The sequence below is a fragment of the Dipteris shenzhenensis genome, chromosome 13 (genome assembly GCF_047967505.1).
Source record: "Dipteris shenzhenensis isolate YYH24624 ecotype China chromosome 13, Dip_SZ_1.0, whole genome shotgun sequence".
In the NCBI taxonomy this organism is placed as follows: domain Eukaryota; kingdom Viridiplantae; phylum Streptophyta; class Polypodiopsida; order Gleicheniales; family Dipteridaceae; genus Dipteris; species Dipteris shenzhenensis.
In genome coordinates this window covers 18,957,297-18,980,764 of record NC_141608.1, presented here as the reverse complement: position 1 = coordinate 18,980,764, position 23,468 = coordinate 18,957,297, and the positions used below count along the sequence as shown (strand labels likewise).

General features: G+C 41.8%; 1 protein-coding gene across 3 annotated transcripts in view; it reads left to right on the top strand.

Moving 5' to 3' along the window:
* LOC147895123 (ARM repeat superfamily protein) overlaps positions 1–23,468 on the top strand; it is a 218,268-nt gene that overhangs the window by 61,234 nt on the left and 133,566 nt on the right. For 2 of the 3 annotated variants that reach the window (XM_087383592.1, XM_087383594.1), the window contains 3 exons: positions 7,925–8,048; positions 8,409–8,543; positions 10,455–10,535. In XM_087383592.1, the coding sequence (XP_087239718.1) occupies positions 7,925–8,048; positions 8,409–8,543; positions 10,455–10,535 (340 nt within the window). The remainder of the gene's footprint in view (positions 1–7,924; positions 8,049–8,408; positions 8,544–10,454; positions 10,536–23,468) is intronic. The other variant, XM_087383593.1, reaches the window with a different exon arrangement.

The window sequence follows — 23,468 nt, the reverse complement described above, 5'->3', positions numbered from 1 at the left end:
ATAATAGTGGTCTTTCTGCCACTTGAGCCAGGCAACCGCCTTGCCTGTGAGGTGCATGGGTGCTAGGATGCACCGCTCGTTGTTGTTCATAGGCACAACTAAAAAGTAAATTTGAAACTGATTGAGCCATGAAGTCAACACTTAAGGTTCTTGCTTACCGTCGTACCAATTGAAGTTGAGCTTCCCAGGAAAGACGACGGGTTGGACGGAGTAGGGAAATGAGGAGTTGCTGATCCCGTCTTCCTTCCTCCTGAGCACTACGCTTCCGTTCTTCGTTCTCCTCACGAGCTGTACTCTGTTTGAGCTCCCTGGCCTCCTAAGCCTCCCGATCATGTTCGTCTTTCGTGTTCTCTAGCTCCGTGCTTCACGATCATCCGGCATTTCTGGGGCTTAAACCATGCGGTTGAAGAGACTCTTGGATGTGCATCATAGTTTGCATAATGGCTATCATGGCATTGGAGCTTTTGTAGCAATCTGTGGTGACAGGGTTTGGGAAGCGGATTCCTCACCCCCACCCGTGGTGGACTTGTCACTTGTACTCATGGGGTCTTTTTTGGATCTTGTTTATACCATAAATAGTGGGGCTGTCCCTAGACTGACCCTCCCTATCTCAAAAAAGAAAATTGTAGGTCAGATACCAATATAATAGGGAGATAACCTCACTCACTCTCTCTAATGCTCACTACTATATGAACTGAAAGAATGATGCACTCAAAACTCAAGTGAAACTGTGGAGTGAGTGTGAGAGCAGAGGGTGTGAGAAAACATGAAGCAAGAGCAAGAGTGAGCAAAATGGAGAGAGTGAGCTGAACGTAGTTCACTCCCCAACGTGTACTAAAGTGAAGTGAAGTACTATGAAAGAGATGAGGGTTTTTTTAAAGTGACAAAATCCTATCTAATCACTAACCGTAGTTAGAGATTAGACTATGGTTAGGAGAAAAAACCTACAAGTGGGAAAAGTGCCCCTTACCCCCTTATTACATTACATTGGCCACTGCCTAGAATATAATAATAATTCTAACACCCCCTGCAGTGCCAATGTGGTATACAAGGTAGTGATCAATTACCAAAAGGAGATAAGTTTAGGGCATTGCGAAATGCCTCAAACTTCTCATTTGGAAGTGCTTTGGTGAAGATGTATGTAACATTGTCATGTGTTGACACATAGATCATACTGATCTCCCTTGCATACAACTTCTCTATGACATAATGATAATGAACCTGAATGTGCTTCGTGCGAGCATGAAACACAGGATTCTTTGCCACTGGTATAGCACTCTGACTATTAGTGAGAATTGGAGAAGGACCCTCCAATATTAGACAAAGATTAGCGAATAAGTGTCATAGCCAAACACACTCAACTGTTGCTATGAAAGCTGCCCTGTACTCAGCTTCACATGAGGAAGTAGCCACTGTAGATTGCTTCTTGCTCAGCCAAGAAATGCAAGCATTGCCCAAAAAGAAACAATTACCACTAGTGGACTGCCTGGAATCAGTCTCTCCAGCCCAATCTGAATCACTGTAAGCATGCATTTGCAAGTCACCCCTCTTGGGAAACATCAAGCCAAAAGACTTTATGCCTTGCAAATATATGAAGATGTGTTTTACAGCCTGCCAATGTGTTGTCTTTGGGCTATGCATATATCTGCTCACCTGAGACACTGCATACTGAATATCGGGCTGTGTATTGCACAAGTAGATGAGGCATCCAACAGCCTGGCTGTAAAGTGTGACATCCACTGATTCACCTGCATCATACATAGTAAGCTTCAGCCCCGGATCCATGGGAGTGGCAATAGGCTTACAATCATGCATGTTGAACCTATCCAGGAGCTTCTGCACATACTTGGATTGAGACATAACGATGCCACACTTATCTTGTATAAACTGGATCCCCAAATAAAAATTTAACATGCCCAAATCTGTCATGTCAAATTCGGCTTCAACTCAGCTTTGAAATCTGCAATTATATCCTCATTTGACCCTGTGAGCAGCATGTTATCTACATAAAGAGTGATGACCAAAATATCCCCCCCATCCTTCTTGATGTAGAGGGTGCTTTCCGTGGGACTATTGTGTAATCCCTTACTTGCTAGGAATGCATCTATCTTGGCATACCTTGCACGTGGGGCTTGTTTCAGCCCATATAAAGCTTTGTTAAGCTTGCAAACCTGAAGTGCATTGCCAAAAAGCTCAAATCCAGAAGGTTGCTTGACATAAACCTCTTCCTGCAAGTCCCCATTAAGGAAAGCTGTTTTTATGTCCAACTGATGGACATTCCATACAAAATTTGCAGCCATTGCAATCACTGACCGTATGGTGATCATCCGGGATGTAGGACCAAAAGTCTCCTCATAATCTATGCCCTTCTTCTGTGCATAGCCTTTGGCAACCAGTCTTGCCTTGTACCTGTCAATAGACCCATCTGGCTTCCTTTGTAGCTTGAAAACCCACTTGGTACCAATGGCATGCTTACCTGGTGGTAAATCCACAACATCCCAAGTCTGATTTTTCTCAATGGACTGCAACTCATTGTGCATGGCATGCATCCAATGCACGTTATCCTTTGCTTCTTCAAAAGAGTCAGGCTCCTCTTCATCAAGAAGAGTCCTTGCATAAGCTGTCTCAACTGAAAGAGCTCCCCCTGCGTGCCTACACTACGAGTCTTGCTAGGCAATGGGGCCTCAAGTTTAATCTCCCTGAGAGTCTAAAGCAACCAATTCGGGACTGTTTTGGCTGCGTGTATCTCTTGAATCTATTGCCTGACAACTTCATCCACACCTTGTGGAGTTACAAAATCAGCCGGTGGCTGAATCGGGGCATGTGGATCGGGAGGAGGTTGGTGTAAATTTTGATTTTCAGCGGGGGAACCAAATGCTATAGGAAGCATCCCCCCAAACACATCATCTGAAGAAGCTGGAATCTGAAATTCAGCATGTGTATGTGCTGAATTTTCAGAGAATATAGCATCTCTACTAACAAAAATCTTGCGTGAAGCAGGGTTGTAGAGACGATAGCCTTTGCTTTGTGAACTATACCCCACAAAAATGCATTTAAGTTCCTTATCTGACAACTTGTGCCTAAACTCCACAGGCACGTGGACATATGCAACACAACCAAAAACTTTGAAATGGTCCACTGAAGGCTTTCTCCCATGCCATGCCTCATAGGGAGTGATTGTCTTTAAAGCCTTTGTGGGAGCCCGATTCAAAATATAGTTTGCAAACATGAGGCCTTGAAGCCAAAACCTGTGAGGCAACTTCTTACTTGCAAGCATGCATCTATCCATCTCCATAGTAGAGCGATTCTTCCGCTCAGCTTTGCCATTCTTTTGAGGTGTAAGCCTCACTGTAAGCTGATGCATGATACCTTTCTCCTTAAAAAATGCCTCAAATTCATGAGACATATACTCTCCCCCTCGATTAGTGCGAAGTGTTTGCACCTTGAATCTTGTCTCATTCTCAACCATAGCCACAAAGCGTTTGAAATGCATAAACACTTCTGATTTTGCCTTGAGACCATAGACCCAAGTGTAGTTGGTGAAGTCATCTATGAATGTAACAAAATAAAGATAATCCCCAAAAGGAGGTGTCCTTATGGGACCGCAGACCTCACTGTGAATAAGCTGTAATTTTCGTGTAGCTTTCACTACACCATCCTTCTTGAAAGGAAGTCTATGCATCTTGCCAAGGATGCAACCTTCACATGCATGAGGAGGAGGTGACTCTAAAGGAGACAATGCATCAACCATATCATGCCTCTGAAGTGTCATTAAGCTGCCATAGCTCATGTGCCCATACCTGGCATGCCATAACTCCGCATTCTGCATTGCAGCAGTGGGAGTGCTCACTGATTATGCAAGATCGGATCTTTTTTCATATAAATCAAGCTGAAAAAGACCCCGATACAAAGTGCAAGACAACATTAAAGCGTAGGCATTCTCTTTGTCTCTCATTGCGCACTTATCATCATCAAATACAACCTGAAATCCTCCTCTATTAAGGGAGGACATTGAAAGCAAATTCTTCTTTATGCTTGGCACATAGATAACATCTGAAATTCTGAAATGTGTGCCATCAGTGGATGTGAGAATAATGTCTCCCACTTCACACACTGAATAAGAATAATTATTTGCACAAGTCACCTTCTTTTTGGTAGGTGGAGGATGCAAAAATACAAAAAGACTCTTCTTGGAAGTGATGTGCTTTGAAGCACCACTATCAAAATACCAAGTATTCAGTGTCTCATTGACATTGAGTAAGCATGCATCCTTTGAAGGATCATAACTACAAGTCCAGAAAGCATAAGGATCATCATCATAAGTGGCTGTTGCATTTGAACTACCCACTGAAAAATCTGATGTGCGAGTCAGAAAGGCATAGTGCTCTTTCACAAAGTTGGCTGCAACATCTCCCCCATCTTGAGGAGCTGATGCATCTGACACAGCCATACTTGAATCCCTTTTCTTCTCTTTAGCTATGCGCTTCTTGCACTCACCAATATAATGACCTAGCTTCTTGTAGTAATGACAAATGCCCTTCTTTTTCTGCTTATTTGCATCACCCTTAGCCTTATAAGAGTGCTGTCTTGAATCAGCTTTATGCTGATGTGAGGGCTGATTGGCATGTTGCTTTTGCAGCCCTTTCCCCTTGGGCTTGAACTTGGAAAGCATGGCATGCTCGCCAGTCTGGGTTGCCATATTTCTTCGTGTCTGCTCGTCCTATAATAGAAGTTCTACCAACTCGTGAAAAGAGAGACGATTGCTGCCCCCCCTCAATGACAAATTCAGCGAGGTGTGAAAATCGAGATAGGACTCAGGAATAGAATTCAGAGTGGTGATGATCATCTGTGAATCCGAAACGACTTCATCAATATTCAACAATTGTTCCCTCAAGTCCTGAAGCTTTGTGAGGTGAGAATTCATGGAATCTCCCTCATCCATGTGTATGGGAAAGCTCTCGCTTCAGAAAGAAAACTCTGGCATCATTTCTTTCTGCAAACATACTCTCTAGTATCTCCCAAGCTGCCTTTGATGTCTTGCATGACCTAATGTGAGGTATAACGAATCTCTTGACAGAGAGAGAAATCACTGAAAGAGCTTGTGCATCTCTAGAGTCCCATCTTTTCTACTCTGCTGTGGGAGCTCTTGGAGCGGCAGCTCCAACTACTTGTGCTGCATTTTGACCTCTATCCTTGCCTTCAGCTGTAGGAGTGATAGGTGTTGCCACTTTATTTGGTCTTGCTTCATCTCCATTGACATAATCCCAAAGATGTCTGCCAACTAAGATATTGCGAACCATGAAACTCCACAAGGAGTAATTGGTGCCATCTAACTTATCCTCCTATGTGAGGACTCCGAACACCTCATTGGGGTTGTTCTGAGCCATTTTTCCCCTATAAACTCAAAAAACAGAGCAAACTGACCATGTAAAATCCCTTTCTGGGATGCCAAATGCACAAGTAAAACCTGCGAAGAAAATCTGCCCACAGTGACAAATACTGCCAGAGCCTATCCAAGGCTGAGAATGCACCTCAATGCTCTGGTGAATGCCCAAAAATCTGCAACTAGAATTTGCAAAAGGTGGCAAAAGTCTGCAAATTGACTCGTACTGAGTCCAGAAATGCTTGCAAACTTCCAAAATGCTCTTTTACCTGCAAAATTGCAACCCAAATGCAAAAGCCCCAATTTCTTGCGGGAAATTGCATACCAAAGAGGGCAAATGATCTGAAAGCCCCAAATGTTGCACAAATTGCACTCTACTTGCAAAAGCCTCAATTTTCACTACAAAGTTGCAGTGTAATTGCAAAAGCCCCAAAGTTCTTCAAGATCTAAGCCAAACAATGGCTATCTGCAAACAATGTTTGTCAAAACACCAACTGCAAGTGTGCCTGCAGGAATGAAACCTGCACAGAAGGCCCTGCAAACGGAAATGTACGGATACCTTGAACTTGCAACGAGCTGTCGGTGTACAATCATTGTACGGAATCCGTACAGTGTATGGACGACTGTACGACAGAATATACGAAAGCAGCATGTATGGAATGTATGACAGTCGGATTGTTAGTCTGTACGTTGTACGGACGTCGTACAGTGCTGTACAGAAGCTGATGGCGACCACCTGCAGTACGGAGTACGAGGCGCAGATGTACGGCGAGCTGCATGTACTCTAACAGTATGGACGGTGGAAATGCAGCAGTACAGGGCGGTACGGCCCGTACGGCGCCGTAGGCTTGTACACGACGGTGATCTACGCCTGTGTATGGACAGACGCGTACGGATGAGAGCAAGCAGCTGGTACGGGATCCGTATAGTTGTACGGACTGTACGGAATGGAGGCTGCATGTCGCAATGAAGCTGTATGGGGGAATCGCGCAGGAGCTGAAGTGCAGGAGCTGATTGTAAGGAGGAGGGAGCAGGTCGTGGAAGGAAATGCTCTGATACCAAATGTGAGAAAATAGGAAGCAAGAGCAAGAGTGAGCAAAATGGAGAGAGTGAGCTGAACGCAGTTTACTCCCCAACACGCACTGAACTGAAGTGAAGTACAATGAAAGAGATGAGGGTTTTGTCTAAGTGACAAAACCCTATCTAATCACTAACTGTAGTTAGAGATTAGACCGTGGTTAGGGGGGAAAAACATCTAAGAGGGAAAAGTGCCCCTAACCCACTTATTACATTACATTGGCCACTGCCTAGAATATAATAATAATTCTAACAGAGGGAGAGAATCGAGTGGGCCTCCGAAGAGGGAAAAATAATAACTAAACAAATGTCTTGCCCAGAGGGCTGAATTCAACTGTAAAGAACAAGTACTGTATGGAGGGAGAACCCTCACTACACAGAGCAATAGGGAGATACCTAGGGGAAAAATCATAGCAGATGACATGGGGGACCCTTGTTCCATTTCCAGTAACCATGAGATTCCTATGATTGCCCAATGAGTCAAGGATATACTTCTTTCTATTGGAGTGCATTTTGTGGTGTTGCTTTGGAGATGCCCACAGATGGCTGATGTTGTATGAATTTTCCAAGCATAATACAGAGGTAAATTTTTTTTAAAAATGACATTACTCGAGAAAGAGTAGAGTTCAGTGAGACAAGATGAATATGAATAACTTCTATGTTCTAGATATTAGCCTTCCTTTGGAGTGGAGTAGGCTGCTCTTTTAGACATTTATTGGCTGTACTATGTAGTAATATGCTTGAGAGCTTTAAAGTGCAGAAAGCAAAGCAAGTTGTTTGCTGATGACATACATACATACATAGTGCATACATGCATCCATAAATACATGTACTAATGTATGTATAGGGCCCATGCACATGTACACGTTCCCCCCCCTCCCCCAATCCCCCCCCCTTTTTCCTCCCTTTCCCCACCTCCAGTCCGCCCCTTACCCCCACCCACACAAGCACATGCACACACACATATGGCAGATGCTTATGTGTAAAATGAAGAGAGAATCATCTTTTCCTGTCTTCCTCTTCGAGATGACATGCATACATAGAAATCGGGAAACATCTGTTTATACATACTCACCTACCTTCATATGAAAATATGTTATAAATTTTCTTTCTCAGGAAGTCTCTACATTGAAGGAATTAGATACAAACATCCACATGCGAACATGCGTGTGCACAATGAACATGCATGTACTCACTCATTGATATATCCATGCGTCTAGTGGACAGAGGTACACGCATAATGCCTGCATAAGGATAGTATTTCATATTTGTTGCTCTCATTTCTTTTAACACCTATGCACTTGTGACACAAGCATGCTTTATGGACAGTGCTTTGTCGCAACTGGTTCTCGGCATATAACCATGCTTGAAAACAGCTTTCACCCCCTACCACCGAAGAAGAAGAAGAAGAAGAAGAGGTTCAGTATTGTTTTATATTTACATACATTTTTGGTTTTGCATCAGGTGTGCCCTTGCGGAATTTGTTTTAGGTCTGAATGCTGATGGTGAAAGCCAAAGAAAGAAGGCTCTTGTGGCATTTGGTCCAGTGTACACAGCCCTACTTGATGCTTTATTTCTCAGGGCTGAGGTTAGCTCTCTACTTTTGCATGGACTATCTGAAAAACTGCCGTAGAAGCTCAATCTAGGTCTTTGTTTGATACCAAAAGCTGAACCGATTTCAGGTTCTTCTCTGTATGGATGAATACACCTTGGTGACAGTCTTGAAGGATTGCTATCTCCATATTTTTTTGTGAACTTTCCAAACAATAGTAATAGCAGCTCTTAGTTGCATGTTCTACTGCCTGTCCGATGATATGACTTCTGTTATGTGGAGTGGATTGGAATTATTCTTTTAATTTAATGGTGATAAACTGGTTGAAGAGAACCAAGGTTTTGTTCGAAGTTCCCTTTTTTCCTGTGAAGTTGGATGAAAATGTGACTTTTGCAGGTGGTAGATTATAGCGCAGATGAAGTTGATGGACTAAGCAACCTTCCAGATGGGCTTGCTCGCTTTCGCAGAAATTTGGAGGAACTTCTTACAGATATCTGCTGTTTTTTGGGCCCCTCTCAATTTCTTGCAAAGGTTGGGGTGTATGGATTTTTGTTGTAATTTGCCATAAATAATTCTTGTGCAACAGAAAATTCTTTGAACATAGGGGTGTGAAGCTTTTCACAGTTGCAGTTCATACATTTTGTCTTTGAAGCAGAAAGTATGCAGTTGGGTTGGTCTTCATTGAGATTGGAAAACTCAGATTGCTCAGCTTGATCAGAGGATGTTTCTAATGGAATCGGTAGATCGTCCCATTTAGCATTATTTGCCAATGTAGTGTAGTCTTTACTGGTGAAATCGGCCTTAAGGAAAGGGGAGGCAGGAGATATTGTGCATTGTTAATAGAAGAGCCAAGCGTAGAGAGGGGAATGCTTGTCTAAAGACCCAGGCTTTGGCAGAGAAAACAGTAAACTTACCACAGCCGCAATCTACATCATGCCCCTTGTATGAACCTAATCTGACATAGTCACGCATCTGGTTGGGATGGTGTCCATATCTAGGGTTGAAGGAAAATGTTACTGATATGACATGAGAGGGGAAGTTAATCTAGCTTGGATGAGTAGGAGAAAGAAGAAAATCTTGTAATTCCTGCAGGAGAAACAAAGCTCTATTAACATCCACGGAAGACTGAAAAAAATATATGGGACCAATAAGTAGCTTATACATGAAATTGCCAAAATGGGAGTGCATGAAGCATGTCGCCATTATTTTAAAGCATAACTATTTTCTAATGCTAACATAATGTGGCTTTCATTAAATCAGTTTAAGACTGACAGTCTTTAGGCTCCTGATATGTGCTTTCGCTTCTTTGTAAACAGCCCATTTACCCTCTTTTCTGCTTCCTTCACTTTGGTGAGTTCCATGACTCTTTGTTTAAGCTGATTCCAGATTCGAGTGCCTTTTAACTTATGAGTCTGCCTTAGAATTTTACAAATGATTGAGCATGTAACCATATGTCATCAAAGTCCTATTCAACTTTGGGTATTTTCTCTTTGAGGCTGTTGAAATTTTCTTTTGTATAACCTTCGTCATAGTACTGTCCATCTGACAGCCCCCCCAAGACGCAAGATCAAAAAACTATTGTCTCTTGCTTTATGTCGTTGATATGCTCGACAGAATCTCCCAGGTAGTGGACTTTTCATGAGTTTAATGGAAAAGAAAGTTCAAGGGTTGCAAATGCATGAAGCTTCTCCCACTTCTCTGTGTTATGTTCTTATCTACTTCTAAAAAACCAAAGGGTCGACCAGTTTCAAAACACCGACTTGTTGCATGAGCCATGTACTGCTTTCTTGTTCACTGCTCTCAAAGTATTTTATCAGTAAAATTTCTGACCAGCATTCTCATTGCTGTTCCACTGTTCATGGAACAGGATCCACCAGGTTTAGGGCACCAACTTGTTGCATGACCTGTGGAACTGTTTTCTTGTTTACTGCTTTATTCTCAGAAAGACTATTCTATAAGTGGACCTTCCTGACAAGCATTTTCCCTTCTGTGGGGTACATTTTATTTGGGCGACCTAAATATGATGTTTTATTGTTTGATTTTACAAAACCTTTCAGGCATTAGTTTCATGGACCTTTGATGGGACCTGTCTGCCCTCCACTCCAAAAAGTCGACTTCTCATTTGCTTCTGATAAATTTTTTACATACTGATGTGGGATAAGGGCTCTTATATGCCCATGTCCAAGGTTGAGACAGGAAAATTGGAATCTTTGGCTGATCATATCCACATTGTGCCTTCTTGGCCATGTAACAAAGACTTCAACTCATAATCTCACTGCATATGTTAAATCTCAGTGTAATCAACTGGCATATTAGCTCTTTGAAAATATAGTACCCTCCTAAGCATGATGGAAGAAAATGAGAGGAGAATTGTAGTGTTTTCAAATTTATTTCTGATGAATCATGAAAGCTTACCTATTCACTTTTTGTATTTCCTTTCAGCTGCTTAGTGGGACAAGGATCACCTTGGATTCTGCAATTTCTTGGCAGATGGTGGAGGTTCGATTATTTGCTCTGAACACTGTAAGGGATCTGCAATTGTAGATAAACATTTTCCTCTAGACATTTTTCAGAATTGTCGCGCACAACAGTTTTAGGAAGAAGTGTGTTTTCCTTTTGAATGCTCCATATTGGTCATTATCTTGTGATTAGTCATGAAGTTCATAACACCTTCGCTATTGTAGTATCTAAGCGATAAGGGATGTACTGATGCAAACTGCTAAAAACAGCTTCTTGTTGTTTAATAGCTTAGTTTTAACGTGAGTGCTGTTGCTTTGGGCAATAAGTGACAATGAGAGGGATAAATAATAATACCTGTGGTAATTCTTGAGCTAGGTGATAATTGGCACAATGTCTTGATATGTGTTTTACTCCAGTCAAATGGTTGAGGGAAAAATAACCATACTTTTGGGGTACAAAGTGAGCTTGACTATCATGGTGTGGTGAGTCTTCTCACTGATGAAGAATGCAGAACCAAGAAGATTGCTGCGACAGATATGGATTGTGAGGATGCCTTTTTGGCTTAGCTTAGCTATGACGTTATAAGAGATTAGGTTGGCAATCAAAGGTACTTATTTCATAGATCAAAGAGGGACTTGGTTGCTATTTGCAGAATCTTCTAGTGTGGAGAGAGTTGTGATAAGCCCAATAGGGGGTTACGGCGGTGGAAGTAGAGACATAGGTAAAATGGCGTGGAGTGAGGAGATGGAAGAAGGAAGGAGAATGGGATAGGGAGATAATTTGAGAGAGGGAATTAGGGAGGGAAGAAAGAAAGAAAGAAAGTTTATTAAAGTCTTCGAAAGACCGGAGGGTCTATGAGACTGACAAAACCTAGATACAATGATGTGAATGGGTCAGCCTCTAAGCGGGCATCTGCAGCCAAGACAACAACAAACAAAAAAACACTAATACAAAGTATGTGAGCCCATGGAGAGGATGAGAACTACGGTGTGGTATAATTGTGGTGGTCCAGAGAAGCTTTGGTGATGGATGGTGCTGTGGTGGCATGTAACTTGTGATAGAGCGTAGACACTTGTGAGTCTGCGCGGTTTGCTATGGCCTCCTAGCCGTGGCTCTCTGTTGAACATGTGCCTCTCTGACACCCATCAGCTATGTCCTTGGTCTGGCAAACATGCAGGGAAGATCCGCAAGCCTAATATGTGCATCGTCATGCTGACAAATTTGTTGTGTCTTGTGCTCTGGGTGAAACACTCAACCCACAATCCTCAGCTTTCTTGCAAATCATGGGTGATAGCACGATCATAAACCTCCCAGCATATCTCTGTGTCAGCATACTCACGTGAATAATACATACGTCTTTGAAAACTCGCATGCTAATCCACAAAGTCCCAATTTCCTAGATGGATCTAGCCTGCCACATGTCATCATTCTAGGGTACCTCTTAAATGCATCTTTTACCCCTCTCGGGAGCGCATTAAATTCATTTGCCCCTAGGCACATTTACACATTTAATGTGAAGAACCAGCAGAGATGGCGGATGAATGCAAGGTGAATGAAGAATGCTACGTGAGATTCACAATGAAAGGGAGATACCCTTTCATTAATGTCCCTTGAGATCACTCAAGTTCCATCTTCCCATTTACACCTACCCTTAGCCTATGACCCATGCGTCCACCATTCAATGCACCTTAATGCACCCTTCCCTTGCTATTGCCCCTACGAACCAGACACGTGTGTGCACATTTTTATTAATAGAATAAGTGTCACATGTCCAAATTTGATGCCGTCTGAAGTAGTGGCTCCAGCTCGACTAGTCCTATCTACTGAGATGATCCACCGCCATAACAAATCGGTCGGTGTCCATCATAAATACAAATACATGTTACACCATTGGCGTATAACATATAATAATGTTTCAATCTCTACTAATCACGGATTAGTGATTTCTCTAGTCATGACACTCCCTACTGCTTGAATGGACAAAAGTCCTCTTTTGGATCCTCTCGTCTCTTTCTCTTGCGTACGCTTCTCTTTTACTTCTGCATTTGCATCTTCTCTTCATAATCCGCAAATAGTCTTCTCCTAGTAGTACACGATCTCTTCTGAATCAGAACTTAAATCTCATCTTCAAGTTCTGGTTCCTCTTGATGCTGAATATTCAAAATGCAGAAGTACCACTGTAGTGCCTCTTCAATATCTCCTCATACTCAGAACTCTCTTCTGAATACCAAGCTGCTGAAATCTCTTTACAGTAACCTGCTCAATAAGCTGAAACATATTCTCAACAAACTGGTCAGTATTAAAACGATTCTCTCACCTGAATGTTTCATTGAACTAGGTGGACCTTGGCTATAGATGATTTTGTGATGAAGAGCTTCTTAATCTATAGAGACTATAGATCATCACTCTCTTTTTCCAACTCTTCTATTTCAGCCCTATTCATCCCATAAGACGCTCTACACAGAGGATAAATTCTTTATTTACCCGTCTATACTCTACAATGAATATGCCTACTCTCTATTTAGTTCACACATCCATACACTAGTGTTGGCTGAATGGATAGCATTTACTCTTGGTTCTATGTTCACCGTAGAGTCTTGGGATGAGGAGGTAGAAGCCTCACCCTCCTGCTTGGATGCTTTACCTTTCCCTTTTACAGAATTGGTTTTGGCAATTTTGGCTAATAGAGTAGGACATTTATGCCATGGATGCCTGGGCTTATGTTGCTTACATCCAAAACATTTATCCTCCTTAATTAGCTTTTTCATCTCATCATCAGTCATGGAAGGAAATGGTATCCATCCAGGACGTGATTGGCTGTTAACATTTTCTCTTTTCCTTTGTTGAAAGGCTTCCGAGGATTCAATTTCCTCTCCGCAATCTCAGCCAATATAGTGAGGTCTTTCAAGGTGGTTGGGTTGAACATTTCAACCTCATACCTCACTTTTGGGGTTAGGGCTGCTAAATACTTCTTCCTTCTATCATCCTCGCTCTTCTCAGGTAACTCTAAAGAGAGTTTCCAGAACCTAGCTGTAAATTCAGCGTTACTCTCGTTATCAAATTGCCTGAACCTTTTCCAGCGGAAGGTGAATAATTCTTCATGCCTCGAAGGCATGAAAGTGGCCTTATGCTACTCTACAAACTTGGATCATTGAAGAATAGGCTCTTTGCCGGTTTGTGATAAGGACCACCACATCAAACCATCCTTCTGTAGATGCAGTGTTGGCAAGAGCAAGCTTCTCATGGTCGGTCTTATCTTGATGCGCAAAATGTAGCTCAAAATGGCGAATCCAATTGAGGATTTTATCCGCCTCTCGTGCTCCATCATACTTTGGGAACTCTATTCTCTCACGAGGTTGAAATTTGGCTCTCTTCGAGGGGATACCTAAATCTTCATCCCCAAAATTCAGCACTCTTTTAGTCCCAAATTTTGTCATAATGGATTGTTCAATCATATGGCTAAGCTGAGAAACCAGCTTATCAACGGGAGACTCCTCTCTTCCTCTTGCACTTGGATTATAATCCAAGTGTACGGGATTTTGAGTTAAAGGCGTAAACTCAGCGCCTTGATCTTGGATGGACTTGTTTCTCCTTGCATTTCTGAAGGAAAACTCCCTATCAAGAGATTCTTGAAGGAGAGATGAAGGTAAGTCTATACATGGGTTATCATACTCAATATGTGTGTAACTCTCGTCTACATTATTCTCTTCAGGTTGATCATTTTTAATGCATTTAAGACCCATAGCCTTAGACCCATCTAGTCCGTGCCATGTCACCCTCATCAAGGACCTTGACACCGATTCCTTTGACCATTTACATGAAGCGCTAATACGACAATTGATCCTCTAAAGGAAAATGTTCACTGATCCCTCCGAGGTCGTGCTATCTCCACTTGAGCATATTATTCCTTTCCTCTTCAGGCATCAACGTCCTCGATGATAAAGTTTGGGAATACTCTCCGCATTTAATATACGGATTCCCAAGTAGCCTCAGATAGAGGTAAACCATGCCATGCAACTAACACTGTGGGTATCTTCCGATTGTGTACTTGCATTGTTTCTCGGTCCAGGATTCTTGTTGGTTTGTGCCTTGCATTATTCTCTGTCTCCTGAAACAAAACAACATCCTCGATTAGTGAGTCACATGGGTGCAAAAACTTCTTTAAACGAGAAACATGAAACACAAGGTGCACCTTAGGTGATTCTAATTTATAGGCCACGTTGCCTATTCTTTTTAGAATTAACCACCATGGCCCACAATATCGGGGTGATAACTTAGCACTCTCTCATGCAGTCAAAGACTTGGAGTGAAGGAATTCTGAGAGAAATTTTTTCTCCTTCCTTAAATTCCCTAACGGACCTGTTTTCATCCGCATACGCTTTAGCTCTATCCATAGCTTGGTGGATGTTAGCTCTCGCAAGTGCTAGCATCTCTTGCATCTGAACCACAAAGTTCGCGGTACTAGGCACTTTTTGAGGTATTCCAACTGTAGTTGGATTTGCTGGTCTGTAACCATAGTTCAGCTCAAACAGATTAATCTCTGTAGAGGAATGTTTTCTATCGTTATAGGCAAATTCTAACAGTGGCAACCACTTGTCCCACGTATGTTGCCTCAATGAAACATATGCTCTTAGCATATCCTCTAAAGTTTGGTTGACTATTTCACTCTGACCATCCGTTTCAGGATGATCCCCACTACTCATTCCCAACTCAGTGCTTAGTGCCTCAAATACTGCAGTCCAAAAATTACTAGTAAATTTAACATCCCTGTCTGACACTATGAATCTGGGTAATCCATGTAGAAGAAATATATGTTAAATAAACAAATCCACCACTTGCGGGGCATTTATAGATTCTCTAGTCGGAATGAAGTGAGCCATCTTGGTAAGACAATCAGCCACCACAAGGATAGAATCATATCCACCTTGTGTTGTAGGTAGACCAACTATAAAGTCCATGGATTAAGCACATGAGCCTTAGACCAAAGGCTCTTGATGAGCTCGTCCACCTTTTCAGTTTCTCTAATCTTGGCCATTAGAGCACTCTCTAATACCGTGAAACTCATATTATGCATAATGCGGATAATGCATCAGCAACTTTATTATCCTTTCCTCTTTGGTACGCCCACCTAGCTTGGCGGCCTCTCAAGTCAGGTTGTTTACATAAATGTTTCAGAGTATCATGATAATTTCGTTGAGAGAGAGAAACCTTCTTGTTTTCAAAGGCTACTGGCCTTCCCTCTTGGAGGATAACTACTACTACCACAATGCCACTTGCATCGGTTTCTATAAAAAACGGTTTCTGGTGATCAACTCTTTTTAACACCGGTCTTGAGACCACATCTTGTTTTATGTTGTAAGAACACCTCCAATTTGTGTCCCACTCGCATCACAAGTCACAATAAAAGGTTTTCTTAGCTTAGGTATCTTCAAGATGCAATTTTTTGCCACCTTTGCTTTTAATGTATCAAAAGCTTCTTGACATTTCTCATTCCATACAAGTTTGTTTTCTTGCTTTATCAAGTTTGTCAAAGGGGATGTTATTTTATAAAAATCCTTGATATGTTTTCTCTCATACTGTGCCAAACCAATAAAACTCCTCACATCTCTCACTGTTTTAAGTCTTGGCCATTCTTGAATCACTTTTGCTTTATCAGGATCTATATGGATGTCTTCTTTGGAAATAACTTATCCCAAATAAACAATTTTATCTTTAGCAAAGAATCATTTACTCCTTTTTCCATATAATTTATGTTTCCTTAAATTTTCAAGTGTTTTCCTAAGATGCATCTCATGTTCTTTCGCGTTCTTTGAATATACCAAAACATCATCTAGGAAAACCAAAGTAAAATCATCTAGAAATTCACGAAACACATCATTCATCAGACACATAAAAGTGGCATGTGCACTTTCTTGTTGATTCTGTCCCCATATAAAAGGTACTTTATCTGAGGTTAGTTCAATTAATGGCGATGCTATTTCGGAATATCCTTTAATATGTCTTTGATAAAATTGGACAAATCCCAAGAATGATCGCAAAAAGCAGTCAAACTCTGAGGGATAGGCCAAGTCAGTATCGTGGCCACGTTCTTTGGATCATTTCCACCCCCTCAGGAGTAGTAACGAATGCTAAATATTCAAGTCTTACCATGCACAATTTCGTTTTCTTTTTATTTACATACAGATTCGCTTCCCTCAAACTAATGAACACTATTCTTAAGTGTTTGTGATGCTCAACAATACTTTTGTTGAAAACAAGAATGTTGTCTATAAAATGTACTACAAACTTTCCGATATATGGGCGTAGTAAATCGTTCATAAGCGCGACGAATGTAGCCGGAGCATTGGTAAGTCCAAACGGCATTACTAAAAATTCATAATGTCCAAACCTGCTTCTAAAAGCGGTCTTACAAACGCATCTGAATTCAATAGCAACCTAGGACTGCATAGTCATCCGGGAGCAGCAAACACTGATGAGAAGCGTAAAGATACTGAAGGTTTGTTGTCGTCCGGCAAGATTTGCTGACTGCTCGCTTAGAGATAGGATCATCATCGCTATGCAATGCTACCACCGACGCCAAAGTTATGGTCCAGCCAAGTATGCGCAAGAAAACACACGTAGACCGATACATAAACCTTTCTCTCGTCTATCCTCTTCCGTCCACCCTCACGTAGAGTCCTCAAACTCGTACGCTATGAAGCCCCATATCCATCACCACTTAACCCTGTCGCTTTGATACCAAATGAAACACTCAACCCACAATTCTCAGCCTTCTTGCAAATCACGGGTGACAGCACGATCATAAACCTCCCAATCTATCTCTGTGTCAGCATCCTCACGTGAATAATACATATGTCTTTGAAAACTCGTATGCTAATCCACAAAGCCCCAATTCCCTAGATGGATCTAGCCTACCACATGCCATCATTCTAGGGTACCTCTTGAATGCATCTTTTACCCCTCTCTTGGGAGCACATTAAATTCATTGCCCCTAGGCACATTTATACATTTAATGCATTTAAGACCCATAGCCTTAGACCCATCTAGTCCGTGCCATGTCACCCTCATCAAGGACCTTGACACCGATTCCTTTGACCATTTACATTAAGCGCTAATACGACAATTGATCCTCTAAAGGAAAATGTCCACTGATCCCTCCGAGGTCGTGTTATCTCAACTTGAGCATAACACTGGGTGTCGACTATGCCGTCTCCTTGGGACTGCTGGTGCGTGCTATTGGATTGGAAAAACTTAATGATATCATGCTCTGGGTGGAGTCTGACTAAGCACCCCACGCTGATCTATTCTATGTGCACGAGCAGTTGGTCTATGTATCATACGGCCTCATGAATGAAGGTCGCCAAATGTTTCTGATCCGGGTGAACCAAGACTCTAGAGAGGGGTCTAAATCCATCTTTGGAAAGACAATGGTAACGATCTCAGTCTCATAGAACATAGAGTATCTGAAAACAAAGTGCTCCTTTGACTCAGTCTCATGTCGGCCACATATGGTACATATGCATCCCTTTCTAGGTATGTCTAGTCTCAATGTGTAGGTGGTGTGAGGAAACACGGATTGCCCGATCAAGGTCCTCAAAGAGTGGGGGGTGTGGATCCGTGTGTAGCCTGGCAAGTCGAAGATCAATGAGCCCTCCTCTGAAATCCATAAGCAATGATTTTTGTAGGAGCTGAGCTTCACAGGAGGCTCGCTAGGGGCTAACCAAGTCCTATATGTTGTACTGGAAGCAGGGAATAGAGAGCTCAAGAGCAGATAAGGAAAATATGTCACATCAAAAGTAATTACAAGCCAATTACGTCATTATAATCCCCCCTTATTGAGCTTCTTTTCTCCCTTAAAGAAAATTTTCAATTATATATACAATCTATCCTAGAAAGATAGGTCTCTAGCTATGGGTACTGTTAATTATCAGGCAAACAAGAGATGGGGGTACTCTTATATGATGCTTTTTTGCTGGAAGATTTTGTATATGCTGGTAGGACTTTCCATTTGGGTATTTATACTATCCTTGAAATCCATGATTCACTTGGGAATATAGAGATGTGTTCCTTATCCGCAGGTGGAAAATACTTGCTTATTTTGACCCCCATGTAGTTTAATTTTGGCTGCCAATAGGGCAGACGAGGGGAGTTTGGTGTGGGCATCCGCAAAGATCCATCTCGTGCCACACATCTCACCTCCTTTGTGGGGATTGCACATTTGAATGTGTTGAGTGAAAAAATGTTTTCGAGGCTCATTGCCAATAAGGAGATCCACAACAAGTAGCAAGTCAACAAGACGAGATGCATGATAATGAAGATGAAATCTTGATCAAGTATTTGTCTACAAAAAAAAATCCGAAACAAATGTCTTTAAATTAAAGGAGAAAATATGCATTGAAAGATGAGAGGTACACGTTAATTGCAGGTTAATTGTATAGAAAGAATGCAAATGGTGTGTTTTGCCATTGCTTGATGAAGCATGAAAGACTGTTATCTTGGATGAAGCTTAAAAAGGAGTAGGGTTGTGGGGGCCAACAATGCTCCATGTATGAGATCAAGGTTTTAGTTTTGAGTAATTGAGTAAGTTACAAAGGAATTTTGGATTTAGCACAAGATCTTCACACCATTGCAATGGGCAAGCAGAATCAACAAAAATTTCGAAGTTTATTTTAACAATTACAATGTATGATAATGGGAATGATTGGAATGCAAAGCCTTAGACCTCATTGTGGGCATACAAGACAACCTTTAAGGTCACAATCAACTATACGCTTTTCTAGTTCGCCTTTGATTGGAAGCAATAGTACAATCAAGGAGTCCATGGTCCTCAAAAGGATGGTGCAATAATAGTTTTTTGCATAGTACATGTGGCACTATGCCACTTGTCACTTGAGGACTTAATCTAGCTCTAAGGTTTAGGATTTCTTGCATAACCCTTGTTTCTTTGTAATTTACAGTTGCTCGTAGTTTATTTTAGTCTCTCAAGCTTTCTCCAATATTATATGTTCTCTTCTCGCTCTCACAAACTTTATAAGTGGTATTAGAGCCTCTTTCTCAAGGTATCAAACCAACCACGTGCCCCCCCCCGCCCCCAAACACACACACACACAAAGTGGTATGAGAACCTCTCTTCCAAGGTACTCTCTCTCTCTCTCTCTCTCTCTCACACACACACACACACACACACACACACACACACACACACACTTTTTTTTGGATGAAATCTTTGATTGATTATATTATATGAGTAGCAACCTCAAAATAAGGTGCTACAATTACATCAACTGAAAATTTCAGTATATGCCAAAAAGACCTCATGATCTATGCAGCGGGTCTGCAAGCAATCAAAGAAAGATTGCTGCAGAGAACGCCTAAAAAAGCCAAACAGAGAGAAAGTAGGATCACCAAAGACTTTACAATTCCTCTATGTCCATAGAGTCTATAGTGCCCAGTAGCGAACCCAAACGAAGAAAAGATGAAACTCCGGTCTGGATGGATGAAACCCAAATAGCCAGAAGAACTTCCCAAATGGAACAGATGGGAATCTCGCTTGTAGGCGCTGTCAAAGTAGATAAAAAAACTCACGAGAGCACGAACAATGCCAAAACAAGTGAGGCACAATCTCCGAAGAAGCAGAACATTTGTGGCAAAGTGCAGGAGCAATGTGTCGATGAGCTAATAGCTGTCCAGATGGAAACACTTCAAAAGAACTCGCCAAAAGAAAACCTGTTGCCGAAGCGGTACTTTATAAGTCCAAAGTTGTTGTAATCTTTTCCTCCACCACTTGGTTGGGCGATGCATTCGTCAAATAGAATCACCTCTCTCTGAAACCCAAGGTTGAGGCAAAAGGATTTTATACAATGCAGGTACAGTAATCTGAGATAGCCTCAAAGGACGAGAAGAGGATCCTGGAGAAGTCAAAGTCCAATCTTCCAGCCGGTCTTGGAGTTCCAAAGGAGGAATCGGAACAAAAGGCGAAAGCATAGAAGTAATTATTTGCCACAAAGGACGATAATGAGAGCCCAATCCATATGTACTGGCTACAAGAGAAAAGGGGAGCATAGTACTAGCATCATCTATAACATCAGCAACCGAGGTGATGCCTTTAAACGAGACAAAGTAGGAACGTTGAGGTTCTTGTAAAGCCAAGGGAGGCTGAAAGACTTTCGACCAATGAATGCTTTCAATTCTCAAAGAATTCCCAAGCAAAGATTGCCGTCCATTCCATTTTAGATGAGAAAGAACATGCTTCTAGTCAAGAAGCAAGTGGGAGACAAAAGAGCAGCGAGGCAAAGTGCCATTAGTGCAGCCAAAAAAGAAATCCTAGTGATCGAGTTGCCAATGACCAAAAGTAGAAATACTGATATGAGTGACGAGAGTCCTAATCATAAGAACCCAAGGCTGATCACCTTGCAGAAATTGCAGCAATATTTTTCCCCTGTGGGCAAGAATATGCACATGAATAATCGTGATGTTCAATCCACCATGCATCTTGGGAGAAAAAATGTGGCATCGAAAGCAGCCTGAGACTTTTTCTACCATGTTTGGATTGCCAGAAGATTTCCATAAAGACAGACATGGAAGATGTAAGATCTGCCTTAGTGAACATGATCAATGGCTAGTAAATTGAATATATGCCACAAGGATGGGCTGCACTATTCGAAGACGAACGTGCAAAGGCCAGGTTGCCAGTTTCCAATACTCAAGCTTTTTCTGAAGCTTAGCCAAAACCCAATCAGTTTGTTGTCGGCGAGTGAGTTCCCACCCCAAAGGGTAACCAAGATGATGAACAAACTGAGTGGGTGGAATGATATCCTCGGGCCATAATAGACTATGCCAGTCTTTGGAATGCAAAGGGAGCAGTTTAGACTTCTGAAAATTCATATGAAGACCAGCTGCCAAACCATAAACAGAAAGGGCCCGCATCAAGGCACCAAGATCATGGAGCGTATTCTTTGGGGTAAAGAAAGAATCATCAGCATAAGCTTGAGCAACCATGCTGCGATTAGCATCCAATTCCAAGCCATGAAGTGATCCTGTAGCCACAAGATGATCAATATATTGTAGCATAGGATGAGTAGCAATGGGATACAGTAAAGCACTGAGAGGGCATCCCTGACGGACTGAACAACGAAGAGTCCACTCATCAGAGATAATCCCCAGAATGAATGCAAGCCACATTGCTATCTCTGTAAAGCAAGTATAAATAACCTGCTGCACTTATGGTTCAAACCCCAAAGCTCGCATATTTTGCGAAATGAAATCCCATTGAACTGTGTCAAAGGCTTTTGTAATATCTACTTGCAAGAGTAGAACATCTTGCTGGGTGTATTTGGCATATTCAATCCCAATATGAACCCATCATGCAAATAACCTTTAATTCGTTCAACCACCATTCTGGCAATGATCTTCTAAATGACTGGCATGAGTGTGATTGGCCTCCAATCAGCAAGTGAATCACAGAGCTGCTTTTTTGAAATCAGCTTGAGAAGACCCTTTTTCCATGACACATGCATCTGCTAATTTTGCCATGCTGTATTTACCATTTGCAGCAAGGTGAATTTAAGAAGATCCCAGAATGCAAGAAAAAATTCAAGAGTGAGACCATCCCATCTTGGAGATTTCCATCTGCCACAGGATCTCTGTGCATCAGACAATTCCCTTTCAGTGAAGGATGTTCAAGTTCCAAAGCCTGAGCATCAGACAGAATTGGATGAATATGCTGTAAAAGAAGTTGACGTGTAGACACGACGCGAGGAGAAAGAGTATCCACATGCCCAAAATGAGTGGAGAAGTGCTGCACACATAAATCAGCAAGCTCTGAACGAGATGTTGACCAAGAGCCATCATATATTGGCAGCCTGTCTTTTGTAGTGTAAACTCTTAAAAAATTGCTTGGAAGAGCAGCCTTTATCCAAAAATGCTCTTTGTCTGGATCGAGTTTCTCATTTAGCAAGCTTTCTGCGATCATTGGATTGAAGAGAGAATTGAGTTTGACATAAGAGCATGCTTTCCTCTGAAGACAAAGGGCAAAGATGAGCAAGCTTAGTCAAACTTTGATAAGTAAATTTGGCATGTGCTATAGTCTCCCTTGTGGCTTGGATATAGGATTTGCCACAATCTCGAATAACTGCTTGCATCCGAGCAACAAAAGCCTGCCAGGCATAATCCAAACCAATGTGTATCTGACAAGAGAGAGGCTGAATATCATCAGAGACCAAGGCTTTAAAGTCAGCATGCTCCAGATAACTATTATTAATCAGCAAAAGCCTTCGGCAAGGCAATCTGTTAGTGGGAAATTCATGTAAGGAAAGCTTGAACCAAAGAGGAGCATGATCCGAATGTGTGAAAGCATGATCAACCCAAATTTGACAAGTAAAGGCATCACAATACTGTGGATCAACTTGATACCATCTGTCGAAGCGTGCTTGATAAGAAGATTGAGCATTATGTTGAAAGGTATAGCTTGGAAGCATGGGCTGTAATTCCTTTCAGAGATCAACCAGGTGCAACTGAAGCAAAAAATCAGACCATGCCTGTGTTTCAGAAGCCAACATATGAGTGTGGCCTGAGGTGTTGTCACCCAATTGAGGGGCAGGCATTATTAAAGTCAGCACAAATGAAGGCATGTTGTCGCCATGGATAAGTATGCATGGCAGCCCAGATCAAAGCTCTATCACGAGAAGATTGGGAGGCATAAACCGATACAAATTCAAAAATATCCCCTTGAACAAGGCATTGAACAATAATCCATCAACCATGGCAATCATTGAGAGCCACAACAAGTTGAAGGTCGTGCTTTACCAAAAAAGCCACACCAGAAAAGGACTGCTCTCCAGCATAGAAGATATCATAACCAGCAAAATGGCCTATCTGACCAGCATACATATGCTGATTATGCTCTTGCAAAGCAACTATATTAGGCTGCAATTGCCTGATATACATCTAGACCAGTTTCCATTTGTGACCATCACACATTCCCTGTACATTGAGAGT